This window comes from Myodes glareolus, chromosome 22 (genome assembly GCF_982192425.1).
Source record: "Myodes glareolus chromosome 22, mMyoGla1.1, whole genome shotgun sequence".
In the NCBI taxonomy this organism is placed as follows: domain Eukaryota; kingdom Metazoa; phylum Chordata; class Mammalia; order Rodentia; family Cricetidae; genus Myodes; species Myodes glareolus.
In genome coordinates, this window is record NC_142047.1 from 46,951,950 (window position 1) to 46,976,755 (window position 24,806).

The following is a 24,806-nucleotide window of genomic DNA, read 5'->3' on the forward strand; positions in this document are numbered from 1 at the left end:
AAAGAGCTTTATTAGGACTGCTCACAGGATCACAGGGCAACTTAGCTGTGACTATACCACTAGAGAAACACTCTCTCTCTCTCTCTCTCTCTCTCTCTCTCTCTCTCTCTCCCCAGAAACTGCCAGTGGCACTCAGCTCCTCTCCCTCCCATGGAAAAATGGTGACAGATCCTATCTTGCGCAGTCCAGAAAAGGCAGTCATAGCTACCGTTAGTTCTGAGGACAGAGGTCATGTCACTCTTGGAAGACAGACTCCAACGCTCCTCGCCTTCTACCAGAGTTTGTATTCTTTCCACTGCTCTTGCTACCGAGTCCCCTGAGACTTGGAGCGGGTGATACAGATGTCCCGTCTATGGATGAGCATTCAACACTTGAGCATTCTATGAGCACAGACTTCTCCTAGGCGCTTTGACCAGGTATGAACTGCTGACCACTACAGAGAGAAGCTTCTCTGATCCCAGCTAAGAGCAGCCCTAACCTATGGGTATAAACCTAAACATATAGAAATCAGTTTTACGGGCACAACTTCTCTACCTAGCAGAATAACAGTAGTAGGTCCCACTTGGTTATGACTTATTTATTAACTTCTGGACAGGATTACAGCACCAGGAGCACCCTGTCCCCCCTGTGAAGAAGGTCTCCGATCCAATTAGGAAGTAGTTGGTTAGTCCCCTAATGGAATGCCACTATTGCACCAAAGGTTATACACTGCCTGTCATTGGTATTGCAGTAGGCATGGTTTACAGCGAGCTACTGCTCTCCTCTAGCAGTCTGCACAGAACCTTCTGGCACTATGAAATCTAGCAAGCTCTTCCAGCTTGTGCTGCAGTTAAGGTGTGTGGTGCCTTCTGTAATAGGGCCTTACGATCTAGTGCTGGTGGTCAGCCGGGAGCATTGGCAACAGTCAACATTGTTTTGGAAATGTTAGGGGCATCCCTGACCAACAGCTCATAAGGAGGTAACCCATCCCTGGCCATGGGGTTTAAAGACTCATTGTTAAGGAGTAGTTTGAAGACCCAGGAGTGGTACCAAATGATGCAAAACATCTTAAAAAAAAAAAACCTGCATCCTTGAAAACCACCCCAGAGAGTAGGCTCAGCTCCTGCGTGTAGCCTTCTTTTCACACTGACAGAACCGTGGAAGGAGGGAGCCAGGTAAGAAGGGAGAGAGCCAAGAGTAGGACCAGAATTCCATCCCACAGAATGAACTCTGAGTCTTGACCTCCAGACCTTCTACTGTGACCGCGGTCTTTAAACCACTCTACCACCTCCTGCAGGTCAAACGCCTGAGGCTCATAGCCTAGCTCTTTCTTGGCTTTCTCCAAGCTGAAGTAATGGGTGACACCAGTTTTATAAACTTCTGTGCGGGTGAGGAAAGGCTGGAAATTGTAGAACCTGCCCAGAACGAAGTGGGCCATCTCTATTAGGAAAGCGAAGCCGTAGATGAGGGTGAGGGGCAGGCGGGTGGATGGGAATGTGTAGCCTAGGCCCTCAACCAGGGGCCGAAAAAATTCAAAGTTATTCACAGGTCTACCGTCTGAGATGAAGTAGGGCTGCCCAGAGGCAACATGGCCCTTATCAGCTCTCAGAGCCTCGGAGGCCAGGATGTGAGCTTGCACCAGGTTATCCACGTGAACAAACTCAACCAGGTTATCGGGATCCCCGTACACAAATCTGAACAGGCCCCTCTCAATGTAACTCACTATCCTGGGGAGGTGCCTTTGCTCTCCGGTCCCATAGATGCCGGCTGGCCTTAGTGCACAGGTTCTCAGGACACCATTGCCTTGCTTGAAGGCCAAGCCATTGGCTTCCAGAACCTTCTTCTCTGCAATGGATTTGGTTCGGGAGTAGTGATCTGGGTGCAGATGAAGAGGCAGGTAAGGCAGAGATTCATCCCCATTTCTGATGACCTGACCTCCGAAGATGACGTTGGATGTGCTTGTGTAAACTAACCGGGGCACTCCTCTCTCCAGGCAGGCCTGGAGGATGTTGTTGGTGCCACCCACATTGACCTCTTCAATCAGGGTTCTGTTCAGTTGCTCCCTCCCAGACATCCCGTAAGAGGCGATGTGAAACACACACGCAATGTCATTGTCCTGGAAGGCTGTCTCCACGTCTGAGAGGCAGCGGATGTCTCCACGGACGAACATGATTCCCTCTGGGAGGTTCTGGGCAGGTTGGCTGATGTCAAACAGAACCACACGGAGTCCTCTCTGGTTCAGAGCACAGCCGAGGCTGAAGTGAGAAAGATCAGGGTTAGGTCAGTGTCTAGGGAAAGAGTACGAAGTAACTTGCCAGTAAGGTAGGGCTCACCCGAGTCTTGTTAACTTATCCTGGGTCACTTACCTTATGTATTCATTGCTACAGGTCTCATGTAAATTTTGAAAACAAAACAAAACAAAGCAGGAATCCTCTCAACTCTCAACGACATAAATGACAATGTCACAGGTGACAGAATGCCGGCTGTGGTGTAAAAGTGAACCATTTCCCAGAGGCTCAGGTCACGGAGTCTTTGGTCCCTAGCTAGTGGCAGTGATGCTGTTTTGGAAGTTTATAGAACCTTAAGGGTTGGAGCCCTGCTGGAGGGCAGTGGGCCACCAGAGGGCAGGCCTTGAGGATGATAGACAGACCCAGCTTCCTGCTGGCTTTGTGCTCTTGGGTTTCAGGGGCACTGTCTCACATTCTCCCCACATAGGGCTGCACCCCATTAAATCACAAGTCACGCTAAACTTTCCTCCCTTAAACTGCTTCTTGCTAGGTATCTGGTCACAATGATGAGGAAAGAAATGAAGAGGACTTTATAAAAAAAATTATCTTTGGCGAAATGAATAATCATCAGGCCCCAGTTTGCAGGTTTTAAAAACGATTTTTCTTGAAATGGAATAAACCTGTGCTTTTCAAGTTTCAAGTCTGAGCAGGGAGCCCCAGAGTTAACTTTTGGTTTGGCACTATACCAACATGTCAAAGCCCATGAGAATTGAAAACTACCCAGTCAAATAATTAACTACGCGATGATATTTTGTAGACGAACTTACCGGAAGCCAAAATATCCGCCTCCTCCCGTTACGAGTACGGTTTCCTCTGGGTACCTTGGGGAATCCATACCAGATGGCAAAGGGACAACCAGACCTGCAGGAAATGCCATAACATTCTGACCCTGTTTAAACACGTTTTACCTTTGTTCTGAGCTAACAAGAAGAGAAAGGTAACTGACTTGCTACTCAGTGGTATCACGTGTACCCATCGTGTGAGAATCTCTGGTGACATGGCCAGCACCGAGAAACCCAAGCCAAACGACAGAATACGCTGGTGCAGGCTACACTTTGAGACACATGGCTCCAGTCACACCTGTGCTACTTTAGCTACGCCCCCCCTACACTTCTTGGCTTCCAATTCCTCCCCATATAATAGAAACATAGACGCGTCTTCCTTGCCTACTTGACAAAGTGAGTGTTAAACAAACAGAGTGTGGGTGCTTTCAAAACCACGGACCCCTTTCGAACAAAAGGCATTACTGTTGACTTCTGGAACTGATCGGGGCCTTTGGGAAGAACTCATTTAAAAGTGGTTGAGAGAAGGATTTCTTCCTGGCACAGAAAACCCAAGATAGAGCGCAGAAGAAATCTCCGGCATCTTCAGTATGCTCTGCTTGAGGTTGGTTTATTAACTCCATACTTAAAAACAGAGAATAAAATTCCTTTCTGTATCTAATCACGCCCTCCACCTTGGATATCTTTCAAACACTTCAAGGGAGAGCGCTCAGTGCATTTGACAGGGTGGGAACCTTGCTTCGGTCTCCCTCCTTGTCTGTTTACTCTCCCGCAGATTCATCTCAAGGTCAGGGACTACTTCCTTTCTAGAACGTAACAACAGAAATGGGCAAGATGTCTCATTCCACATAGGTGAGAAATGGACCCAGGAGTGCACACGTCTCCTAAGGCATGGGAACAACACAGTCTTCATTCCCCACTTTCTTCCCTTCCCTCCCTCCTTCTTTCCATTCCTCCGTCCCTCCCTCCATCCCTCCCTCTCTCTCTCAATGGAGATATTTGGGTATGCTTAGATAGGTAGTCTACAAGTAACCAAGAGTTCAACCACCGCCCCTTCCCAGCCAGGTGCCCATCCGTGACTTTGACCACTGCGATTGCAGATGGTTTCGAACAACAAAGAACACAATACAGATGTTAGTGGAACAGCGTGGGCTGGGCTGACACAGGAAGAAGGGCACACACGCAAAGAGCTGTGTGACATCAGCGTGAGCACACAGGTCAAAATAATAATACTCACGACACAAGGTTGTAGGCAGCAGCCGGGGAGACTGGGCAGGTGCCTTAGCCTTGAGATGGTTTTGTGAGCTTGACTGAGACACTCTGCTTTCTCTAACCCGTACTTTCCTGTAAGCTGTCAGGATGTCTTCACGCTTCTAGAAGAGCAACAGTATATAGCAGAGAGAGTGAGGACAAAGAGAGACTCGCCACTAGTGTCACACAGTTCACCGGGCACTTTATGAACACATGAGCTACTTAAAAAGCACCATTATCTCCTAGTTTGCCAGTCGAGAGTAAATAACTCTCCCATGCACACCCAATGGATAGTTGGCACCGTGAGCCCATACTCGTAATCTTAACCCCTGAAACATGAACTTTGAGGAAAGAGAATGGTGTCTAGGTTCTCTTTAGTTATATGACTTTAGATCAGTAAATGGCTCTGAGCCTGTGACTTCATCTAAAAAGTTGAGCTGAGGACAAGCTCACAAGTTTATAAAGACAAGATGGGATAATGCAGACAGAACACCCCAAACATACCACATGGGGCATGCTCACCCCATAGATGTCATTTTTTGTTTCCTTTCTTCCAAGCTCTGATGTGTGTCTATTCAGTATTTCTGTCCAGCCATGATTAGAGCTCTCAAGACACAGGGTTATAGAGGGCAACATGTGCTAGAAATCTGTGTGTTGTGTCTCTAGCCAGTGAGGCTAACAGGATTAGTCATGGAGAGTGATCACAATTATAGATAAGGCTCACCAACAGTGTCAGAGGTGTGAGGCAAGAACCATTCAGAGATCTGGGCAAAGCAGTGTGGAGGATGGTGGCTGGGTTCCATGAAGCAAGTGCCAACATTATGCTACAAGAAAATCCATGAAGACCATACATGAATGAGCACCTTTTTAATATATCAAATGGTGACCTTATAGCAATATGTGCCTAAGAACTTTAAATCTTTGAAGAAAGAAATGAAGAAGACGCCAGAAAATGGAAAAATCTCCCATGCTCTTGGGTAGGTAGAATTAACATAGTAAAAATGGCAATCTTACCAAAAGCAGTCTACAAGTTCAATCTAATGCCCATTAAAATCCCAGCAAAATTCTTCACCGATCTCAAAAGAACAATACTCAACTTCATATGGAAAAGCAAAAAAAAAAAAAAAAAAAAACTAGGATAGCCAAATAATACTGTACAATAAAGGAACTTCTGGAGGCATAGCAATTCCTGACTTCAAACTCTACTACAGAGCTACAGTACTGAAAACAGCCTGGTATTAGCATAAAAACAGACAGGAGGACCAATGGAACCGAATCAAAGACCGGGATATCAATCCACACACCTTTGAACACCTGATTTTTGACAAAGAAGCAAAAAATATAAAATGAAAAAAAGGAAGCATATTCAACAAGTGGTGCTGGTATAACTGGATATCAACATGTAGAAGGACGAAAATAGATCCATATCTATCACCATGCACAAAACTCAAGTCCAAATGGATCAAAGACCTTAACAGAAAACCAAGCACACCGAACCTCATAGAAAAGAAAGTGGAAAGTACACTAGAATGCTTTGGCACAGGAGAACACTTCCTAAATATAACCCCAGTAGCACAGACACCAAGAGAAACAATTAATAAATGGGACCTTCTGAAACTGAGACACTTCTGTAAAGCAAAGGACATGGTCAACAAGACAAAATGGCACCCCACAGAACAGGAAAAGATCTTCATCAACCCCACATCGGACAAAGGGCTGATCTCCAAGAAATACACAAAGAACTCAAGAAATTGGTCATCAAAAGACTAGATAATCTAATAAAAAATGGGGTATAGACCTAAACAGAGAATTCTCAACAGAAGAATCTAAAATGGCTGAAAGACACTTAAGGAAATGTTCAACATCCTTAGCCATCAGAGAAATGCAAATCAAAACAACTCTGAGATTATATCTTACACCTGAAAGAATGGCCAAGATCAGAAACACTGATAACAACTTATGCTGGAGAGGTTGTGGGGGAAAGGGAACACTCCTGCACTGCTGGTGGGAGTGCAAGCTGGTACAGCCCCTTTGGATATCAGCATGGTGATTTCTCAGAAAATTAGGAAACAACCTACTTCAAGACCCAGCAATACCACTTTTGGGTATATGCACAAAGGATGCTCAATCGTACCACAAGGACATGTGCTTAACTATGTTCATATCAGCATTGTTTGTCATGGCCAGAACCTAGAAACAACCTAAATGTCTCTTGACCAAAGAATGGATAAGGAAAATGTGGTACATTTGCACAATGGAGTACTACACAGCAGAAAAAAATAACGTCAGCTTGAAATTTGCAGGCAAATGGGTGGATCTAGAAAACATCATACAGAGTGAGGTAACCCAAATCCAAAAAGACAATTATAATATGTACCCACTTATAAGCGACTTTTAGACATAAAACAAAACAAAACAAAACAGTCTACAAACCACAATCCCAGAGAACCTAGACAACAAAGAGGAACCTCAGAGAGACATACATGGATCTGATCGACATGGGAAGTAGAAAAAGACAAGATCTCCTGAGTAAACTGGGAGCATAGGGATCATGGGAGAGGGTAGAAGGGGAGGGGAGAGAAAGGAGGGAAGCTGAGAAAAATGTATAGCTCAATAAAAACAATTAATTTTTTTTAAAAAATGAAAAATAAAAACAAAATAAGAAGTTTATTCTTTAAAAATATGTGTCTGTATGTGTGCATGCATACACAAATACATGTATTTGTTTATTTCTAATTTTTATGTATGAGAGTTTCGCCTGTACGTATTCACGTGTATCATGTGCACGAAGTACCTGTGGGGGCGAGAAGAAGGTGTCAAGTGTCCTTGAACAGGAGTGAAGACTGTTGTAAGCAGCCATGTGGGTGCTAGGACTCAAATCTGGGTGGTCCTCTGGAAGAGCAATCAGTGCCCTTAGCCACGGAGCCATTTTATCTTTTGCAATGCTGGGTTAGAGCGCAGCTCTCACACACACAAGGCGCGTGCTCTACCACCAAGCCACAGCCCCGTCTTCTTTTCTGAGAACAGAATGCTCACGCTCAGAACTGCAGAGCCCATGCCAGCAAGTGTCAGCAATTCTGCTGTGGAACACCACATTCCGCGACTTTAGCCCTCCTCCTGGGGACGACTGACTGATGTGTCCAGACTTTCGACCTTCACCTCCATCACTTGTGTCAACAGCCCGCTCTTCTCCCAGAGACCTTGCGTTTGAGTCTTGTGGAGCGTCTCTTCTTCCTGGCAACATGCCAGGCTCCCAGGTGCGCCCTGTTCTCAGCACAGTGTGATGCGTGGCTCTTGCAGGTCCCAGCCGGGTGTAGCTTCCTCAGAGAGGCTTCTGCTCACTTGCCTCGGCTCACCTTGCCCTCCAGTTGCTCTGTACAGCGCCTTTTCCATGGCGTGTTTCATGGCTAACTGTGTGCCTTTAATCTGACCCACTCCTCCTAGGTGAAAAATCTACGAGAAACAGGTCCTTCCTTTCCGCTGGGGTATTCCTTCACAGAACCCAGAAATGGGCAGATTCCCGATAAATATTCGCTCAACTTCTGGATGATTCTTAACAACACAAAGCATAACCAGTTTAGCAAAGCTGTGACAGACTCAAATGAGCAGGGCCCTGAGGTGTCAAGTAGTCATTGTTGTCCACGCTGTTTAATGCTTCTTTTAACTTCCTAAAACGTGCTGAGTTCAGAACGAGACAGATGCCAGCCTCAGGGACATCGGGCCTTGGCACTGTGGCACTTACAATGGGAACACAGACTTCTGCTAACGTCCAAAGAACGTTCTCAGGAGACTTCTCAGGAGAGCTGTATTATGGCTCATAGCTGCTGTAGGAGTGTAACACTTTGGCCAATTGGCTCAGCATCATAGGACATGCAGAGCATTGTGCTAGGGAGTGCAGGGGCAAAGCAAGAGAGGAAGAGGCTGTGGGGCTCCTTAAAGGGTACACTCTCAATGACCCAACGTCCTTCCTCTGGGTCCCACCTCCCAAAGGTTCTACCACATCCCCCCGCATGAGGCCATAGGTAGGATGGAGCTGAGACCACTGAAGACACTGAAAACCCAAGTCATAACGCAAGACCAGAGGTGAGACAGAATTACTTTTCTGACTGATCCACAGGCCAAGTGCTGCAGGAACTTGGAAAATGGTGGCTGACTCTAGTCAAGGAACACTCCCAGGAAGAGGGAGCTCGGAGCCGAACTTGGACCACAGGAGGATTCAGGAATGCCAACCCAAAGTGGACAGTCATCACTGGCTTGGGACACATCACAAATAAACGGAAGTCTCATGGGGAAGGCTATGCTGGACAAGCGAGTGGGAATCCGCAGTGACTGAGATGTCACTCAAGGTCATGGTGTGGAGTTATACTTGGGGAAGGAGGAGAGTTGAAACTGCCATAGAGAAAGCCTTGGGTCCCCTTCTGGGGAATCTGACCTCCATTCCGTAGATAGCAGGAAACTTTTGGTTTATAGCGCAAAACTGACAGGGAAGCCATGTTTTCTTAAAGAAAGGGTTTCCACTAGGGAAGGGAGAGGCTTGAACAGAGTCCAGGCAGGACGTGATAAGGGGCTACGTGAGAGGAATATTGGTGAGGACTAAGGGCCAGCGTACACAGCTGGGACCAAGGAGAGGATGGGAAAGACACCAAGGTCCCAGCAGATAGTAGCATCCGGGAGAAGCCGGAGGAAGGTGACGACTCTGACAGAGAGAGGATGCTAGATACTACCCATTGTGTAAGAAGAGCCGTGACTAGGGGGGCTGCTGAGATGCTCAGTTGGTAAAGTGCTGGCCTAGCAAATGCAAGAATCTGAGTCTGTGCATAGACCCCATGCGAACAATTGCTGGGTCTCATGGCTCGCACTTGCGATGCTGGGGCTGGGAGGTGAAGTGAAGCAGATCTTGGGGCTTTCGAGTCAGCCTGCCTCGGCGAACCGAAGAGCTCTAGATCCTGGCAAGAGATCCTGCCTTAAACGTCGGTGTGAATGGTACCTGAAGGATGACATCCAAGGGTCTCCAGATCTCTCTCTCTCTCTCTCTCCCTCTCTCTCTCCCTCTCCCCTTCTTTCTCTCTCTTCCTCTCTCTCTCTCTCTCTCTCTCTCTCTCTCTCTCTCTCACACACACACACACACACACACACACTGACTGCTAACAAGATGCCCGATCACAGAGTTTGAACTGTTTTAAATATCCCCACAGAATACCACTGTGAGGAATCCCAAACATGAATCAGGCCTCTAAGAGTCCAATTAAAAACTTGTGACAGAAATATCTGGAATTGTTCTTTGCTTTTATAACCACACATTCCAGTTCAGCCAGAAGCCCAGGGGTCAGGAATATCCAGTCATGAGTGCCTCAGAAACTTGCCAAGCCTATTGATGCTACCCCTCATTATCTTTGAACTAGTTTCAGAGAGCTCTGAAGCAAGAATCTGCTGAACTGACCTATGGGAGGACCGAAAGAGAAAGGTTAACAAAATTCCTAATTTAGCAAGACAAACAACCACAGAAATAAAGCTTGCCCTTCAGGTCTAGAAAATCTTCTGAGGTCAGGAGCCACAAGGGGCATTAAAAAAAATGAGGTTGGGAATGTGAGCTTTGCTACCTAAGTGTGGGGATCATCAGAACCCCAGCACCCACACAAAAGCCAGGCAAGTGTGTCTGCAAGCCCAGTGATGGAAGGCAAGAGATAGGCGGATCCTGGGTGCTCAGTGGCAAACCAGTCTAGCTGAAAATGGGAACCCCACATTCAGTAAGAAGACTCTGTCCCAAATTAACAGGGAGGAGAGTAGTGGACTCTAGGTGTCCAGATGCACAGGAGTGAACACATACCCACACCCACACATGCAATACACGAAAACATGTGTGCGTCTGCCACAATACACATTTACCTCACATAACAGAGTGGGGGAGGGGAGAGGGGGAGGAGAGAGGGGGAGAGAAAAAAAATCAGCAAAATCAATCTATAGAAGCCCCAGGAAATCCTCTTGAGGGCTAAGGCAGGAGGAGAAAGCCTATACAGTATCTCTTTATCCGTTTCCAGACACTAGAACTTCTGTTTTATTACTTAGTTTCCATCTGACTCCTCCTGGGGTCACACTGGATGATTGCACCTGCTTGGAGGCTCTTCCAAAATGGAGCTTTGCTCAGTAATTGCTTTTCTGTTGGGATGGGGGAGGCAGCATCTGACCCGAGCTGTCATTTTCTCAGAAACAGGTTAAAGTTAAGCACATGATTAAGGGGAAAAAAAGGAATCTTAATTGCAAGGAGGAGAAAGAAAGAAGTTTCAAATCTGCCTGACCTCTTGATAATGCTAAGGTGAAGCCGGGGTAACAGTTGGACATCTCACAGGGGAGTTCGAGGCAGAAAGTAATGAAATATGACTGGGAGTGCTTTAGATTTACAAAGACCTAATTAAGGCTAAGGATCAGTAATAAAAACCTAAGATTATGCACACCGCTCCTCCAGTCCTGTGGTTCAAAGCCGAGATGCCGCTCAACCCCTGGCATCACGACTCAATGCAGATGCAATTAGCATTTGGCCAATGCATCTAAAGCGGCAAGAGTTTAAGATGTCCTCCTGCTAGGGCTGGCCTTTTGTTTTTGTAGTGCTGGGGAGGGGACCTAGGCCTTGTAGCTAGGCAAATACTCAACCACTGAACCAAGTTGCCTAAAGAGCCTGGTTAACAGTAGCTGGGTTGGAGACATGGCTCAGTAGGTGGAGTCTTACCTAGCAAGGTTACCTGGGTTCCCTCCTGATGTAGGTGGGCTTTCTGTCTATGTGTTGCTTTCATTGGTTAATTAATAAACAAACTGCTTGACCTGATAGGTCAGAACATAGGTGGGTGGAGGAGACAGAACAGAATGCTGGGAGAAAGACACAGAGTCAGAGAGATGCCATGATTCCCCTTCCCAAGATGGACGCTGGCTAGACTCATGCCGGTAAGCCACGACCTCATGGTGGCATACAGATTATTAGAAATGGGCTGAATCAAGACGTGAGAGTTAGCCAATAAGAGGCTTGAACTAATGGGCCAGACAGTGTTTAAAAGAACACAGTTTCCGTGTAATTATTTCGGGTGTAAACTAGCCGGGACAGGAATGCAGCCCGCTGCTCCATTTGCAACACCCTCCCCCCAGCACTGTACAAAGAGGACACAGCAGTGCACACCTGTAACAGTCCCAGTTCTTTGGTGGTAGAGCTAGGAGATTCAGGCAAAAGAGTTTAAATCCAGCCTGTTAAAAACAAAAAAACCAAACAACCCCCCCCCCAAACTGTTTTCATAGAGCTAAAGCACCCACCTGTTATCCCAACACTGGAGAGCCAGAGGCAGGGGGACCACCACTTCAGGTTTGTTTCTGGCTATAGAGACTGTGTCTCAAAAAAATTCCTGGGTTCAAGAGACTGTGCCTCAAAAAGTGTAACACTGCCCCAATTCATTATAAAGGAAATTAAAACACTTCCAGGGGTGTGACCTTATAATTAGGTGTCTTTGATTTTTGAAAAAATACTTATCAGAAGGCAATGTCCTAAGGTCCTGGGTCCTGGGAAACACGGGAGATGACAGGGCTTAGGAGCTGGTGCTGTTTGTGTCCCAGGAAAGGTGCGAAAAGGATGTATTTGTGGTTACTCTCATGTAATACGGATGAAGACGCAGCTGTCAGTGAAAGAGAGGTGAGGTGTAGACTCTAAAGGTCAGGACAGACGGCACCGCATGTGGCAGAGGCTGGCGGGCAGGCGGGTATCACCTGATGTGGGTCAGGTCTTCATGTCCAGCCGTCCACCCACACTTCCCTTACCTAGATATCTGTTACACAAAAGGCGCTCACAATTCTTTCCATTGCTGACCTAAAGGAATGAAATGGAGTGTCTTTTATTTGGACATGTTTCTGCACGTGGGGGTCTGAGCTCACCATTACCGGTTGTTTCTCAGGAGCCATCCCTCCATCCTCCTCCTCTGCTTCTTTACTTTTTATTATTTTTTTTTTTTAAAAAAGAGACACGATGGTGCATGCCTGTGTGAGTTCCTGCCACCTAAATGCAGGTGCCCGTGGACCTCCTACATCTGAGTTACAGGGGGTTGTGAACCACCAGATGTGGGTTCTGGCACTGAACCCAGGTCCTCTGGAAGAGGAATATGTGCCCTTAACTGCTGAGCCATCTCCAGTCCCAGGCCTCCCCACTCTTTTGTAGACAGGATCTCTCACTGGCTGGACTTAGTGGTTTGGCTTGGCTGGCTATCCAGTGAGCCCCAAGGATCTGTCTGTCCCCATCTTCCCAGGACTACTAGGATTTCACACACGTGCCACCATGGCTAGCATCCGTCTGAGGGATCAAACGCAGGTCTTTATGCTTGTATGACAAGCATTTTATGGCAAGCGCCTTACTGATTGAGCCATCTTCCCATCCTCCAAACCATTTTATATTGCTATTACCGATCTGTTTTGCAAATTACCGTGGCAACCCTATTTAAATGTAGACTCCTTCTCTAGAGCCATCTTCAGGGACAAGGAGCATCCGACAGACTGGAGATCAGTAATCTAGACCGAGTGAGCACACCACAGCTTTTCAAATAGCCTTCGTCCTCTCTGCTACTCTTGTGTCTCCTTCCATCCCGGGGTCAGCATGGCTGTTACTCTGTTCTACCACAGGGGTGTTTCTTGCCATTTCATGAGCCCTTATCGTGCCAGGCACCATGTTACAACTTGCTTATAAATTTTGTTACTAAGCGCCCACCACTGCCCTAAAGAGACAGTACTAATTAGCAGGTACCATTTTGCAGATGAGTAAACTGAGGCCCGGAGCCAGAATGATCAACTCCAAGTTCCATAGGTGGTGCGTGGATACAGGTGTATCCACTGGGGCCAAGGACCGTCTGACTCCATCACTCTTGACTCAACCTCAGCAGCCCCAGGTGACTGGGCAGAGTCCATGACCTGGAGCAATCGGTATAGAGTTCACATTGATCTGAACTGTGTGTGATTTCACAACCAGCACGTTCTGCAATGGTTCAGGAGGGCAAAGGAGAAGCTGCCTCATCTCCTCCCAGGTAGTGGGGTGCATGGCACACAGCATTAAAGTTCTGATACTGGGAGTCAGAGGTCCAGGATTTAGATCTACCATCAGCTGCTCGTGGGATCCTGAATCCTAGCCTCCTCCTCCCTACAACGCAAATCACAGCAACTATGGCTACACATGTTGCTTAGTACAGGCCAGGGCTTTTAAAGGCATACCACTGGTGCTCAGGCACAGTCCTGAGGCCATCTGATTCCCAGAGATGAGGAAAACGGTTCTGATACCATGCTAAGAAATCCAGAACTTGAAGCAGTCCCGCCGACTCTAACCTCAATGCATAGGGCCCAGCGTTGGTGCTGGGACAAGCCCTGCCCACTTCATTCCAGCGGTCCCTTCTGCATATGACTCACATGCCTGGCCTAGCACACACCTAATATATATCTTCTGATAACAATGAATCTTTGTAATTGGAACCTCAGTTTGCCACTGTAACTGGGAAATCCAAATCATTTGTCACAAAGAGCTAGTGTCTCCCCCATCCAAGTGATGTGAAAGAAAGCCTTGACTTGATTCTGGCTCGGTAGCCGTGGGAGGCTCTCTGCATGGGACCTACTGTCTGTGAAATTAGGTCAAAAAGCCGAGGAGGAGACCCGGTGTCTAAGAACTTGACATCCTAGATGGCTCAGCTGAATGAGCACCTTGGAGCCAGAGAGAAACAAAGAAGATCATGTCCCTGCCATCTTAGGTTGGTGCTGCTTACAACCGTATCCCAGGGATGCCACTTGTCACCCTGCACAGCCACTTGTCACCTTCAGCAGGCATCAGTCATCCTCAGCTGCCACTTGTCACCCTCAAACACCAGCTATCACCTGCAAGTCCTGCTTGTCACACTATAATGGCACATGACACCTTCAAAAGGTTTCAGTCACCCTTAGTTAACACTTGTCACCCTCAAACACCAGCTATCATCTGCAAGTCCTGCTTGTCACGCTCGAATGACACCTGACACCTTCAACAGGTTTCAGTCATCATTAGCTGACACTTGTCACCCTCAGCCATCAGCTATTACCCTCAACCACTACCTGTAACTCTCAAATGCCACCTGTCACTCTCAACTGTCACCTTCAGCTTCAGTCACCCTCGGCTGGCTGCCACCTGTTACCCAGCAGTCTCCTGGCACAAGCCCAGTCAAAGCCCACTTAGGACTTCCCTGCCACACCAGAAGAGGGTGACGACAGCCCTTGCGACCCCAGTTCACTCACAGAGGCAGACGACAGCGTGGCTGGTAGCTGCAGGACAAGAGAGCCTACTCAGCCTCTGGTGCCTTGCTGTCCCCGGCTCTGGGGCAAAAGCTGTCAAACTGGCTCCCGAAGACACTTCCGGGTTTGTCTAGGAAGCCCGGAGGTCCAGGCCTCTCTATGATGAGCCTGCTAATCCTTATCTGTGCAGCAGCAGCAGCTCCCTCTGCAAATCTTCCTGATTTCCCAGCCAGTGTGCTCCAGAGTCCTTCAAAAGGGTCACCTAAACTCCTCTTCATACCTCCAGCTTCTGCCTCCAGGCTTTCACCTCTTTGTGTACCCCCACTAACGAGTGTAGAGCTGATGAAAGGCGGGGTTCGGCTCAGTCTGCGGCAGATGACTAGATAGATGGGTGAATGCGTGGATAAATGCGGGGATAGATAGGTGGGTGGGTCGGTGGATAAGTGGGTGTGTAGATGGGTGGATATGTGAATGGGTGAACGGGTACGTAGGTGGGCAGAAAGATAGGTGGGCGGATGGATGTGGAGGTAAATAGGTACATGGGTGAGTGGGCAGGTTGGTGGAGAGGTGCGTGTATCGATAGATGGGTGAGTGAACGTTTGGATGGATGTGTGGGTGGATGGGTTGATGGATACCTGGGTAGGAAATGAATGGGTAATGAATGAAGGTCTGTAAGCAACCGAGCATTCACTCTCCAAGTCTCTTTAAAAATATTTTCTTTTATGTGCACGGATGTGTTTGGCCCTCATGTTTGTGCACCACATTCCTGCCTGATGCCTGAGGAAGTCAGAAAAAGACCTCAGATCTCCAAGAACTGAAGTTCCAGGCAGTTGTGGGCCACCATGTAGGTGCTGGAAATAAACCCTGGGTCCTCTGCGAGAGTAAGAAGTACTTTTCACCACCAAGCCAGCACTCCAGCTCCTTCTCACACCCTTTAAAAATCTGTTTTCTCTGAGCGTTGGTATCTATATGTGCATATGTTTGACTGTGTCCCTGATTTCCTAGTTTTCCAGCTCCACATACTATGACCCTTGATGGTTTAACGAGGCAGGACAGACCTTTGCTCCTGAAGGACGTAGAGGTTACATGGAGAGAAAGTTTTCTCCCTGTTAGGAACACCTTATGCCTTCTCATTAGGGCTGTGGGCTTATGGAAAGCGGCAAGTCTGTGCACATATCCCACAGAGACTTCGTGCCTTATACGGGACCGTGGGCCATAGGGTTTCATTTTGGTAACTGGAAGGATGGAAATTTTGACTTCAAGTGTCTTTCTTTCTTTCTTTCTTTCTTTCTTTCTTTCTTTCTTTCTTTTTTTCTTTCTTGTTTTCTCTCTCTCTTTCTTTTTTGGGGGGTTGGATATTGATCTAGTGGGTTGTGGAAAGGGGGAAGGGGAGAAGGAAGAAGAGAAGAGCAGAGAGAGAGAGAGAGAGAGAGAGAGAGAGAGAGAGAGAGAGAGAAACGGGGGGGGGGAAAGAAGTGGGGAGAAGGGACAGAGGCAGAAGCCGCCTCTTCGGGAGAGAGACGGAAAAGCTCAAGTGCTTTTCTCATCAACAGAACTGGTCCCACATTTGGACTCAAAGGGGCTCGCATGAATTACACCATCCACTTTTTAGCTTTCCTTAAGAATATGCAAAATGACACGAGGTAAACTCAAGCCCTAGGATGCAAAAGTGAACGGAGGCCTGATGAAGAAAGCCAAGATGTGACCCAGGCTTTCCTAGATGGCTGGCCTCAGCTGCGATCTGACTATAGGCCTCAGGAGATGGAGACAGGATTGTACTCAGTGGTCCACAGGAACAACTTTTCTGTGACTCCTTGGGATATAGAAGATAGAAGATGAAGGATGCTCAGGGCTGGGAGCCCAGCTATGTACTCTTGAGACCAGCAGCCATGGAAGAGAGGCCCCCCTGGGAGTGCAGCATCGAAGATCGTTTTCCTATGTGCAATCCCAGGATCCTCCAGGGGATGCCCACATTTCCTGTGTGGATAAACATGAAAAGTGTTATATTAAATGTTAATATTCTTCTGTCCCCGAGGACTCTTAAAATATAAACATTTACATCTGAAAGGAAAATTATGAACTTTATAATTACTCCCTGAGTTCTCACCGCTCGTTAGTAGATTTTTAGCCTGAACAAGAAATCTGAGCTAGAAATAACCAGAGAAAGAAACTGACCTTGTTTGAGTTTCCATGTCAATAGTCATTTTGTTTTGCTTGCCCAATTAATACATCTAGATCATGGCGCCTTTCAGAAAGACCACATTTTTGGCAGGCTTCCTTAGAACGTTATACTATTTAATATGCTGAGAATCATGTTCACACTTACTAGCTCATCAAATTCTCACAACCTCTCATATTCAAGCTCTGGGGTGGGGAATAGGAGAAGGCAATTCCAAGGGAACATCTTAAGTCTAACTAGGGCAATTTTTAGGATTCCAGAGAGGGCCGAACAACTGTATGTGTCCAGTAGGCACTGCCAGCTTCCATAATATCCCTAAAACCTTAGTGGCTTTGTGCAATAAAAATGTATTTCTTCCTCTCATCAGCATCAAATTCAGCCTGCGTGGAAGGAGAGAGTGCTTGTGTGCCCCGTATCATTCAGGGAGCCAAACTTTCTTTACCTGCTATGTTATCCTTCTCAGCACATGGCCTCCAAAGTCATCGTAGAAGGGGAAGTACAAGCGTGGCTTTCCCCAATAATCCTACTTAAAAAGAATCTCAGAATTCTTCAATCCCTTCCCTGCTCTTAGCTCATTCTTAAAATTTGTGAAACGAACAAACAAATGTCATGCTTTTAGTTGTCAGTGTTCAAATCCCCAAGCGGGTGAGATGTTCTTTTGACCCAGCTTGGGTCAGAAATACCCTGCACTGGAATCTGCTGTGGCGAGATGTGGTGCTGGGAGGGGAGCCAGGATGAGCAACATGGACAGTTGTGACCACCCACTGTGCACCGGGGCAGTTTGCAGAGAGAACTGTGAGGACAGAGAGCTGCACCAGCAGGTAGGAGGAGCACGGAGAGCTGCACCAGCAGGTAAGAGGAGCACAGAGAGCTGCACCAGCAGGTAGGAGGAGCACGGAGAGCTGCACCAGCAGGTAGGAGGAGCACAGAGAGCTGCACCAGCAGGTAGGAGGAGCACGGAGAGCTGCACCAGCAGGTAAGAGGAGCACGGAGAGCTGCACCAGCAGGTAAGAGGAGCACGGAGAGCTGCACCAGCAGGTAGAGGAGCACGGAGAGCTGCACCAGCAGGTAGGAGCATGCGATGCACAGGCCCAAGTACCTGGTTTTGATTCCTGGGAGGGAGAAGAGACTCTTGAAAGCTGTCTTCTGTGTGTCACATATGCTCCGTGATACATGTACCCTTGCATCCACATAACAAAAATGTCTTGAAAAATATAAAAGTTATCATTGTAGGCTTGTTAGAAATGTTGGGCCTGAGCTGTGACCGACTCTAGACCTTAGCAAAATCCCCGAAGAATTCCTAGACACAATTCAGGTTGGAAAGCTCCACCCTGGAAGTGGTGTGACCTAGTACTACAAGGACTCTCGGAGCTGGGGAGCAAGGTCCATGCAGTAGTCACACACGGGCTGTGAAGATGGCTTGGTGGGTAAGATTGTTTACTATGCAAATCTAAATGTGAATCCTCAGAAGACCTGTTAAAAGGTTGAACATCACTGTGCTTGTTGTAACCCCAGCACTGGGGGACAGAGACACAGGGATCCCAAGAGCTAGCTGGACAGACTGCCGAGCCATAAGGTGGAGCTTCTGCTTCAGTGAGAGACCCTGTCTCAAGTCAGCAAGCGTGTATCCACACACTCATGTGCATGCACCATACACACAATCTTGCAGGAATGCATGCATGCGCGCCCATGTGCACTCATACACAAATAAAAAATAAACCTTAAAAATAGTCACTCCCCCTCCCTTGAAAATCAATCAAGTTAAGTAACATGGCCAGACATAGAAATCATGAAGGGCAGGGCTGGGATCAAAAGTCACAGGCTCAGGCTCCAACTCCCTGGGCTCAGCATCCTGTGCACTCTGCTCTCTCTCTCTTGGATGAATGTGTTTGCTCACACCAACAAGGAAAAAAATTAAAAGAAGGGAAACAAATAGACAAAAGTCAAGCAACATTTAAATGGTGGTTAACAATTTCAAGAATTAATTTGTTTTAGGAAAAGAAATAAGCATTTATTACTTACAGTGCATTTGATAAAATGATTTCCCCACTACATATTAAAGAACTCTCCAAGTAACTTAATGAATGTTTATATTTCATTTATTCAGCAATTAAGCATCTTCACATTCTTTTATGAGCATTTATAGCACTTATTAAGAATTATCAAGCATCCTATCTGGGTCAATGGTTTTTCTTTTTCCTTTAAAAAACTTTGCAATATCTTATTGGAACGGTTGCCTTTCTCAGTACAAATTAAATGACATATTTAAATAGTGCTGATTAAAACTTCATGTTATAAGATTCACTCAGCTCTCAGTACCCCACGAGAGAAGTTTCTTTTTTGCAGTGGATGATAGTTAATACAGAGACTCACACATGATCAAAGCACAGAGAATAAGTCGCTGCGGTGCCTGGCCCTAAATGAGGACAGCTATATCATGCCCCTTCCTGAGACACAGGGAACATCACATCAGGGGCAGGGCCAGAAAGATGGTAAGAGCCAGAGGTTGGGAAGGACTGTAGGAAAATAGTGTCTTCTGGACATGACTCAGGAACTCACTGCAGCCATGGTTACCTGCAGAAGACCCACCCATGACCAGGACCATCAAAGTGTCAGTGTAGAAAGGGGAGGGGCTTACAAGAACCCACCCCTCCTTGAGGGACTACGAATAGTTACTGGTGGCTGGGGGAAGAGATGTCTCTTTTGCCAGTGGACCACCGACAAGTTGCCTATGTTCCAGTAAATAACCACCAACCAATGCTCATGCAGGCACCCATGAACAAGGGAAAGAGAGAGAGAGAGAGAGAGAGAGAGAGAGAGAGAGAGAGAGAGAGAGGAAAGGGAGGGAGCAAGTTGTTGAGAAGAAGGTTTTCACTGGGAGAAGGGTGAGGATTGAGACAGGATAATGGGGTGAGGACTAAAATTCATTATATTCGTGCATGAAAATGTCAAAAAGAAAACAGGAAACTTCATGTTATTCTGAGTTTCCTGCCCAAGAGATAGATGCCTCATGTCCTACCTTCAGTGAGTGGCTGAGATGGTCACATGACCTATGATTATGCCTTCAGGAACTGAGAAGCACAGGTACCAGCTGTATTAGTCGTTTTGAATTGACAATCTTACAAATTCATCCTATTACCGGCAAATCAAAGGCAAACATTTTGGATTCCTGTAACTGGAAACTCAAAAGGTGAATTCAGAGATCTCTCGGCTCACTTTGCTAATGTTGGGCTGGCCTCTTTACTCGGCAAAATTATAGAACTTGTTGGCAACCAAAGCCAGTAATTTCTCTATTTCCTAGACTCTTCCCTAGTAGGGAAGTTTTCTTTTCTACTGAAAGTCTCGGAGAAGACTCTGGTTGGCTAGTCATGGATCATGTGACAGCCTCTTACTTAATCAGTACAGCTGGAATATACCTTCTTATTAGTAGGAACTGGATTATTAGTCCCATCTATGTCTGCTATTACAAATTAACAGACATTTGGCACCTTTAAGCCCTAACTCTACTCTCTCATAGCTCCAGAGAGAGTGGTTGGAAGCCATTGACTAAAGTCAAGGTGTTGCCAAATTAGATTTAGCATGTGTGTGTGTGTGTGTGTATAGATAAGAATATAACCTTTAGGGTTTGTTCTCTCTTCCCACCATCATCTAGGTCTTGGGGATATAACTCAGGCTGTCCGGTTTAGTGGGAAGCATGTTTACCAGCTGCTGTCTTGTCAACCCTAGAATGTATTCTTATCTCTTGACTCACAGCCCTTTCACCTCAAATCAACAAAGAAGCTGGAATTCTTCTATTATTGCATGCCATGGCCCTTTCTCTCTTCTGAGTTTAATCTCCTTTGTTTTCTCTCTTATTTATATTTGTGAGTACATTTAGGGACCATGGTGCTAACCCTCAAGCGTCACTTGTTTGATATCTATAACCTTGCCTTCAAAGCTGTCTTTGCCATGTTAAATTACATTTCTGGGTTCCAGACACTAGCGTGTGGAACACGAGGGTGTGCCACCCACAGTTGGCTGGACTCTCCCGCTTCAGTCATGACTAAAGACAATCTCTCACAGACATGGACATAGGCTATTCTGATCGGGGCAAGTCCTCAGTTGACGTTTTCTCTTCCTGGGTGACTCTAGGTTGTGACAAGTTGACACACGAGACTAACTAGCAGACTGACCGCTGAATTTCAGTTCACGAAAAGGAAAATGGGACGGGGGCAATATGTCCTTGGGGACCTTATTTGATCGAACACAGAGGAATTTGGTCCCATTCAATTGTCAGGACAGAAAATATTTATAGAACATGTTAGATATTCTACCCAAAAGAAGATGGTTTGGGAACACATCAAAAATGCTGTATCAATTAAGGCAACCACTTTGTACTCCGTGGAGCATTATTGGTTGTTACCCAAAGTATGTCCTTCCTTTCTTCTATGGTGATAGTGTTTTACTGGCCTATGTGGTCATTGTTAATAAAAAAAACTATACTTTTTATAGGCTTCACCGTAGTATGTACATAATGGTTCCCTTAATCAAAATATCTTTTTCCTTGCTCTCATCTCTGTCCTTCTTCCATCTCGACTATCCTGTTCCCTCACGTTCTCCTTCCCCCTTTCCTTCTCCCCTTGTCTTCCCCTTCTCCCTTCTCTTCACCCCCACCCCATGCTCCCAAGGGGAGATTTAAGGAGATCTCGCCTAGTTCCCTTTTCCAGGTGAATCCATGTATGTTTTTCTTTGGCTTCACCTTGTTACTTAGCTTCTCTAGGGTCGTGGACTATAGACTCCTTAAGGGACACTATATTGGTTGATGACCGAATCACCCCAGAGACTCTGCCTTTAATACCATTTTTTTTTTTTGGGTGGGGGCTCTGGTGTATGATTTTACAGGGAGCCTGAGTATTCAGATCACCGCCTCTTCCTCAGAACAAGCCTGATTGCTTCCAGATGTTCTTCAGGGCAATACCTGCCAACACTTTCCTGACAGAATCAGAGGGGCACCTTCTGCCCTTTACAGATATTTTCTCCCAGGGGACATGTGTCTGTTTGGAGACGGCAGTTTTCAAACAGACTGCTGTGACTAGCTGAGATTTGTCACAGTCAGTCTTACTTACACAGAAGAGGCCACTTGAAGTAATGAGCACGCGTGCATGTATGCACGCGAGTGCGGTGTTTGCACACCTGAGCACAGGGGCCATAGGAGGACATTGAGATATCTGCTCTATATCCTTCCACCTTATTCCTTTTAGGCAGGGTCTTGCGCTGGACTGGGAATCATGCTGGCAGCCAGTAAGCCCCAGGGATCTCTGGACTCCATCGCCTCCCACTCCCTCTTGCAGTGTCTGCAGCCCTCCTGATCTCTTTACGAGGATGCTCAGGATCTGGGCCCAGGCCTTCATGCTTACATTTTAAACTTCTCAGCAGAGAGGAAAGAAATCCAGATTAGAAGCATGGGCTTTGTAGCCAGGGCTGAGGAGACCTGGATCCTGGCTGAGACGAGGCAGTGCCTGCCTCCCCACAGATGCCCCATCTGTGCAAACTTAGATGTGTAGAGCTGGGTACAGTGGCCCAGGCCTGCAGTCCCAGAACTTGGGAGGCTGGGGCAGGGAGAGAGAGTCCGAGGCTTGATCCTATCACAAAACAAAAGATTAAATGCGCAAACAGTTCACAGGAATGCTCATAGCAGCACGGTTCTAAGCAGCTCCAAACTGGAACTATCCGGCAGGTTTAGTGATTGACAAGTGAATACCCGAATGTGTTATGTTCAATTAATGGGATACATTCCCACCACAAGAGGCAATGAAATAGCAATGCTTGCTACAGCATGGATGGATCATAAAAACACGACACTTGTGTTCTCATTAGGTAAAGAGGCCAGACACAAAAGCTACCTTCTGCATGATTTCACTTGTAGAATTTGCCAGAATAGACAAATCCATTGAGATAGAAGGCACATGGGTGGTGTCTAGAAGCTGGTGGCTTTTTTTTTTTTTTTGAGGGGGAGTGACTGCTGGTGAGTACAACATTTCTTTCTGGAGTGATGAAATGTAACTGTGGTTACATAATTTTGTGACTATGAGTCATTGAATTGAACACAGGGAGTGAATAGATTGTGTAATATGCAAATTATACATCAATAACACTGTCATAAAAATATTACGCCAATCTTATTCTAATTTCAAGGCTGATTGAGTGGAAGAGAGTCGGGATGGCCTATCACCTTGGCCACGTCCACCCACAGAAGTACGTCAAGGGTGCTAAAATCAATGTGGGAAAGAGTGTAGTAGTCAATAAGCTTAATTCTCTTGTTCCACTGTCTTGACGTTCATGACTCTGCCCCGAGGCTCTTCTCTTTCCTCCTTCCTTCTTAGGGCAAGAAAAGTGTTCAGGGTGGGAGCCACAGTGAGCTTTGAGTAGTAAACGGCTTCTAATTGGCTGCGTCAAAAACCAAGAGTAGACTTGTACATTTTCCACTATCTAATGACTTCTTTTCCGTCCCTCTGCTAACTGCAAGGATCATTTATACCAGGGTTATTTTAGTCTTTTTCGCTATGTATGAGTCAATATTTATCATGTTTCCCTAACCCACAGCATAACCAAATGCTCTTCTCCCTTGGCAACAGTGGCCATAAAAACACAGTGTTAAAAGACAGCGCACCAGGAGGAGGCCACACTCCTTAGGTGTCTATGTCCTATGTCTATGTATGTGAGGAGTGTTCAGGTGACATTTTTCGGGAACTGACAGGGTTACCACTCAGGCTTGATCTGAAGGCTTCTGCGCACACGCCTGGTTCATGTGCAGTCTGGGCACAGATGCTTCATTAGGGATTCGGTCGGATCAGGCACATTGAAACGCCCATGTATTGAGACTTCCATCTTTATGAAAAATCTTTCGTCTCTGACCCCCTTTCCTATAGAATCCTTTCTTCTCTAATCTGCTCTACGGTCATCATTTTTTTTTCTCTCTTCCTTTGAGTTGCCATCTCCCTTCCCCCTCCTTATCCATGTTCTTTGCCACGTCTTAGTGGGTTAAAACCCAAGACTCAAACATCAGTCTTTCTTCCTCCTCCACGGTCAGACTTCTCCTTGAGGAAGTCTTCAGTTCTCTTGCTTTCTCTTAATCGTGGCCCCTAGGTTGATAACTCCCAAATGCATGTGAGCCTGACCTTTCTGTGGGTGCTGGGGATTTGAACTTAGGTCCTCATGTTTGCGAGGCATACACTTTGTCTCCTGATCTATTTCCCCACTGGTGCGGGAGAATTATCTGCATTCTGTCAATCATATTTTAATAAAACGCTGATTGGCCAGGCAGGCAGTATAGGCGGGAAAGCCAGACAGGAAGTAGGGGTGGAGCAAAGAGACTGGGAGTATTCTGGGACACAGGAAGCTCTTTCTCTACTCCTGCGCAGACCTCTGAAGAGGCAGCATGTAACTTGCCCAGCTGAAAAAGGTACGGAGCTGTTATGGCTAACATAGATGAGAATAATGGGTTAATACAAGTTATAAGAGTTAACAAGAAGCCTGACCTAATGGGCCAATCAGTTTATAACCTTATGGAGTCCTGTGTGTAATTTCTCTTTGGGATTTGCCGGCTGTTGGGGTACCGGGCGGGACGGAAACCCCAACAAGCCGGCCCTCATGCTACACCCCACCCCAGCAGAGACTACACATTGTCCTGGAATCCATCCACATGTCCCACCCATTTGCTGTCTCGCTGTCGCTGGTGACCTGAAGAAAGTGCTTCCTTATGTTATGACATGTAACTGGAGTCTGGAACCACAGCAGGCTGCATGGGGGCAAGAGTTTTACAGGCAAGAACCTGTAAGATCAAAACCAAAAAGCAGATAGCATGCTTTCAATATATAATAGCATAGGATATACATTACAGTCCCCAAAGATAGGGAAAGAAGCATAGAGAAGAAATACTGGACCAAAGCAAGACCAAAAACTGGCTGGGCAAACTCCAAACTCTGCATCTCCATGTCTGATATCAAAGCACTCTTCAGGTCTCCAACTCTTTTCAGCTTTGTTGAATACAACACACTTCTCTCTCTCGGGCTGGCTCTA

At 46.6% G+C, this 24,806-nt stretch overlaps 1 protein-coding gene across 2 annotated transcripts; it reads right to left on the reverse strand.

Annotated features, from left to right (window-relative positions):
- Window positions 1-562: 562 nt before the first annotated feature.
- On the reverse strand, window positions 563-14,728 carry Sdr42e1 (short chain dehydrogenase/reductase family 42E, member 1). Of its 2 annotated transcripts, XM_048437362.3 has the most exons (4): window positions 14,573-14,728; window positions 4,287-4,422; window positions 3,035-3,128; window positions 563-2,234 (listed from the first exon to the last, which is right to left on the reverse strand). In XM_048437362.3, the coding sequence occupies exons 3-4, from the start codon at window positions 3,100-3,102 to the stop codon at window positions 1,121-1,123; spliced, it is 1,182 nt and encodes a 393-aa protein (XP_048293319.3). In that variant the 5' UTR covers window positions 3,103-3,128; window positions 4,287-4,422; window positions 14,573-14,728; the 3' UTR covers window positions 563-1,120. The 2 variants fall into 2 exon arrangements, with proteins under 2 accessions (XP_048293319.3, XP_048293320.3); XM_048437363.3 differs by lacking the exon at window positions 4,287-4,422 and having other exon boundaries at window positions 14,573-14,706.
- Window positions 14,729-24,806: the final 10,078 nt, after the last annotated feature.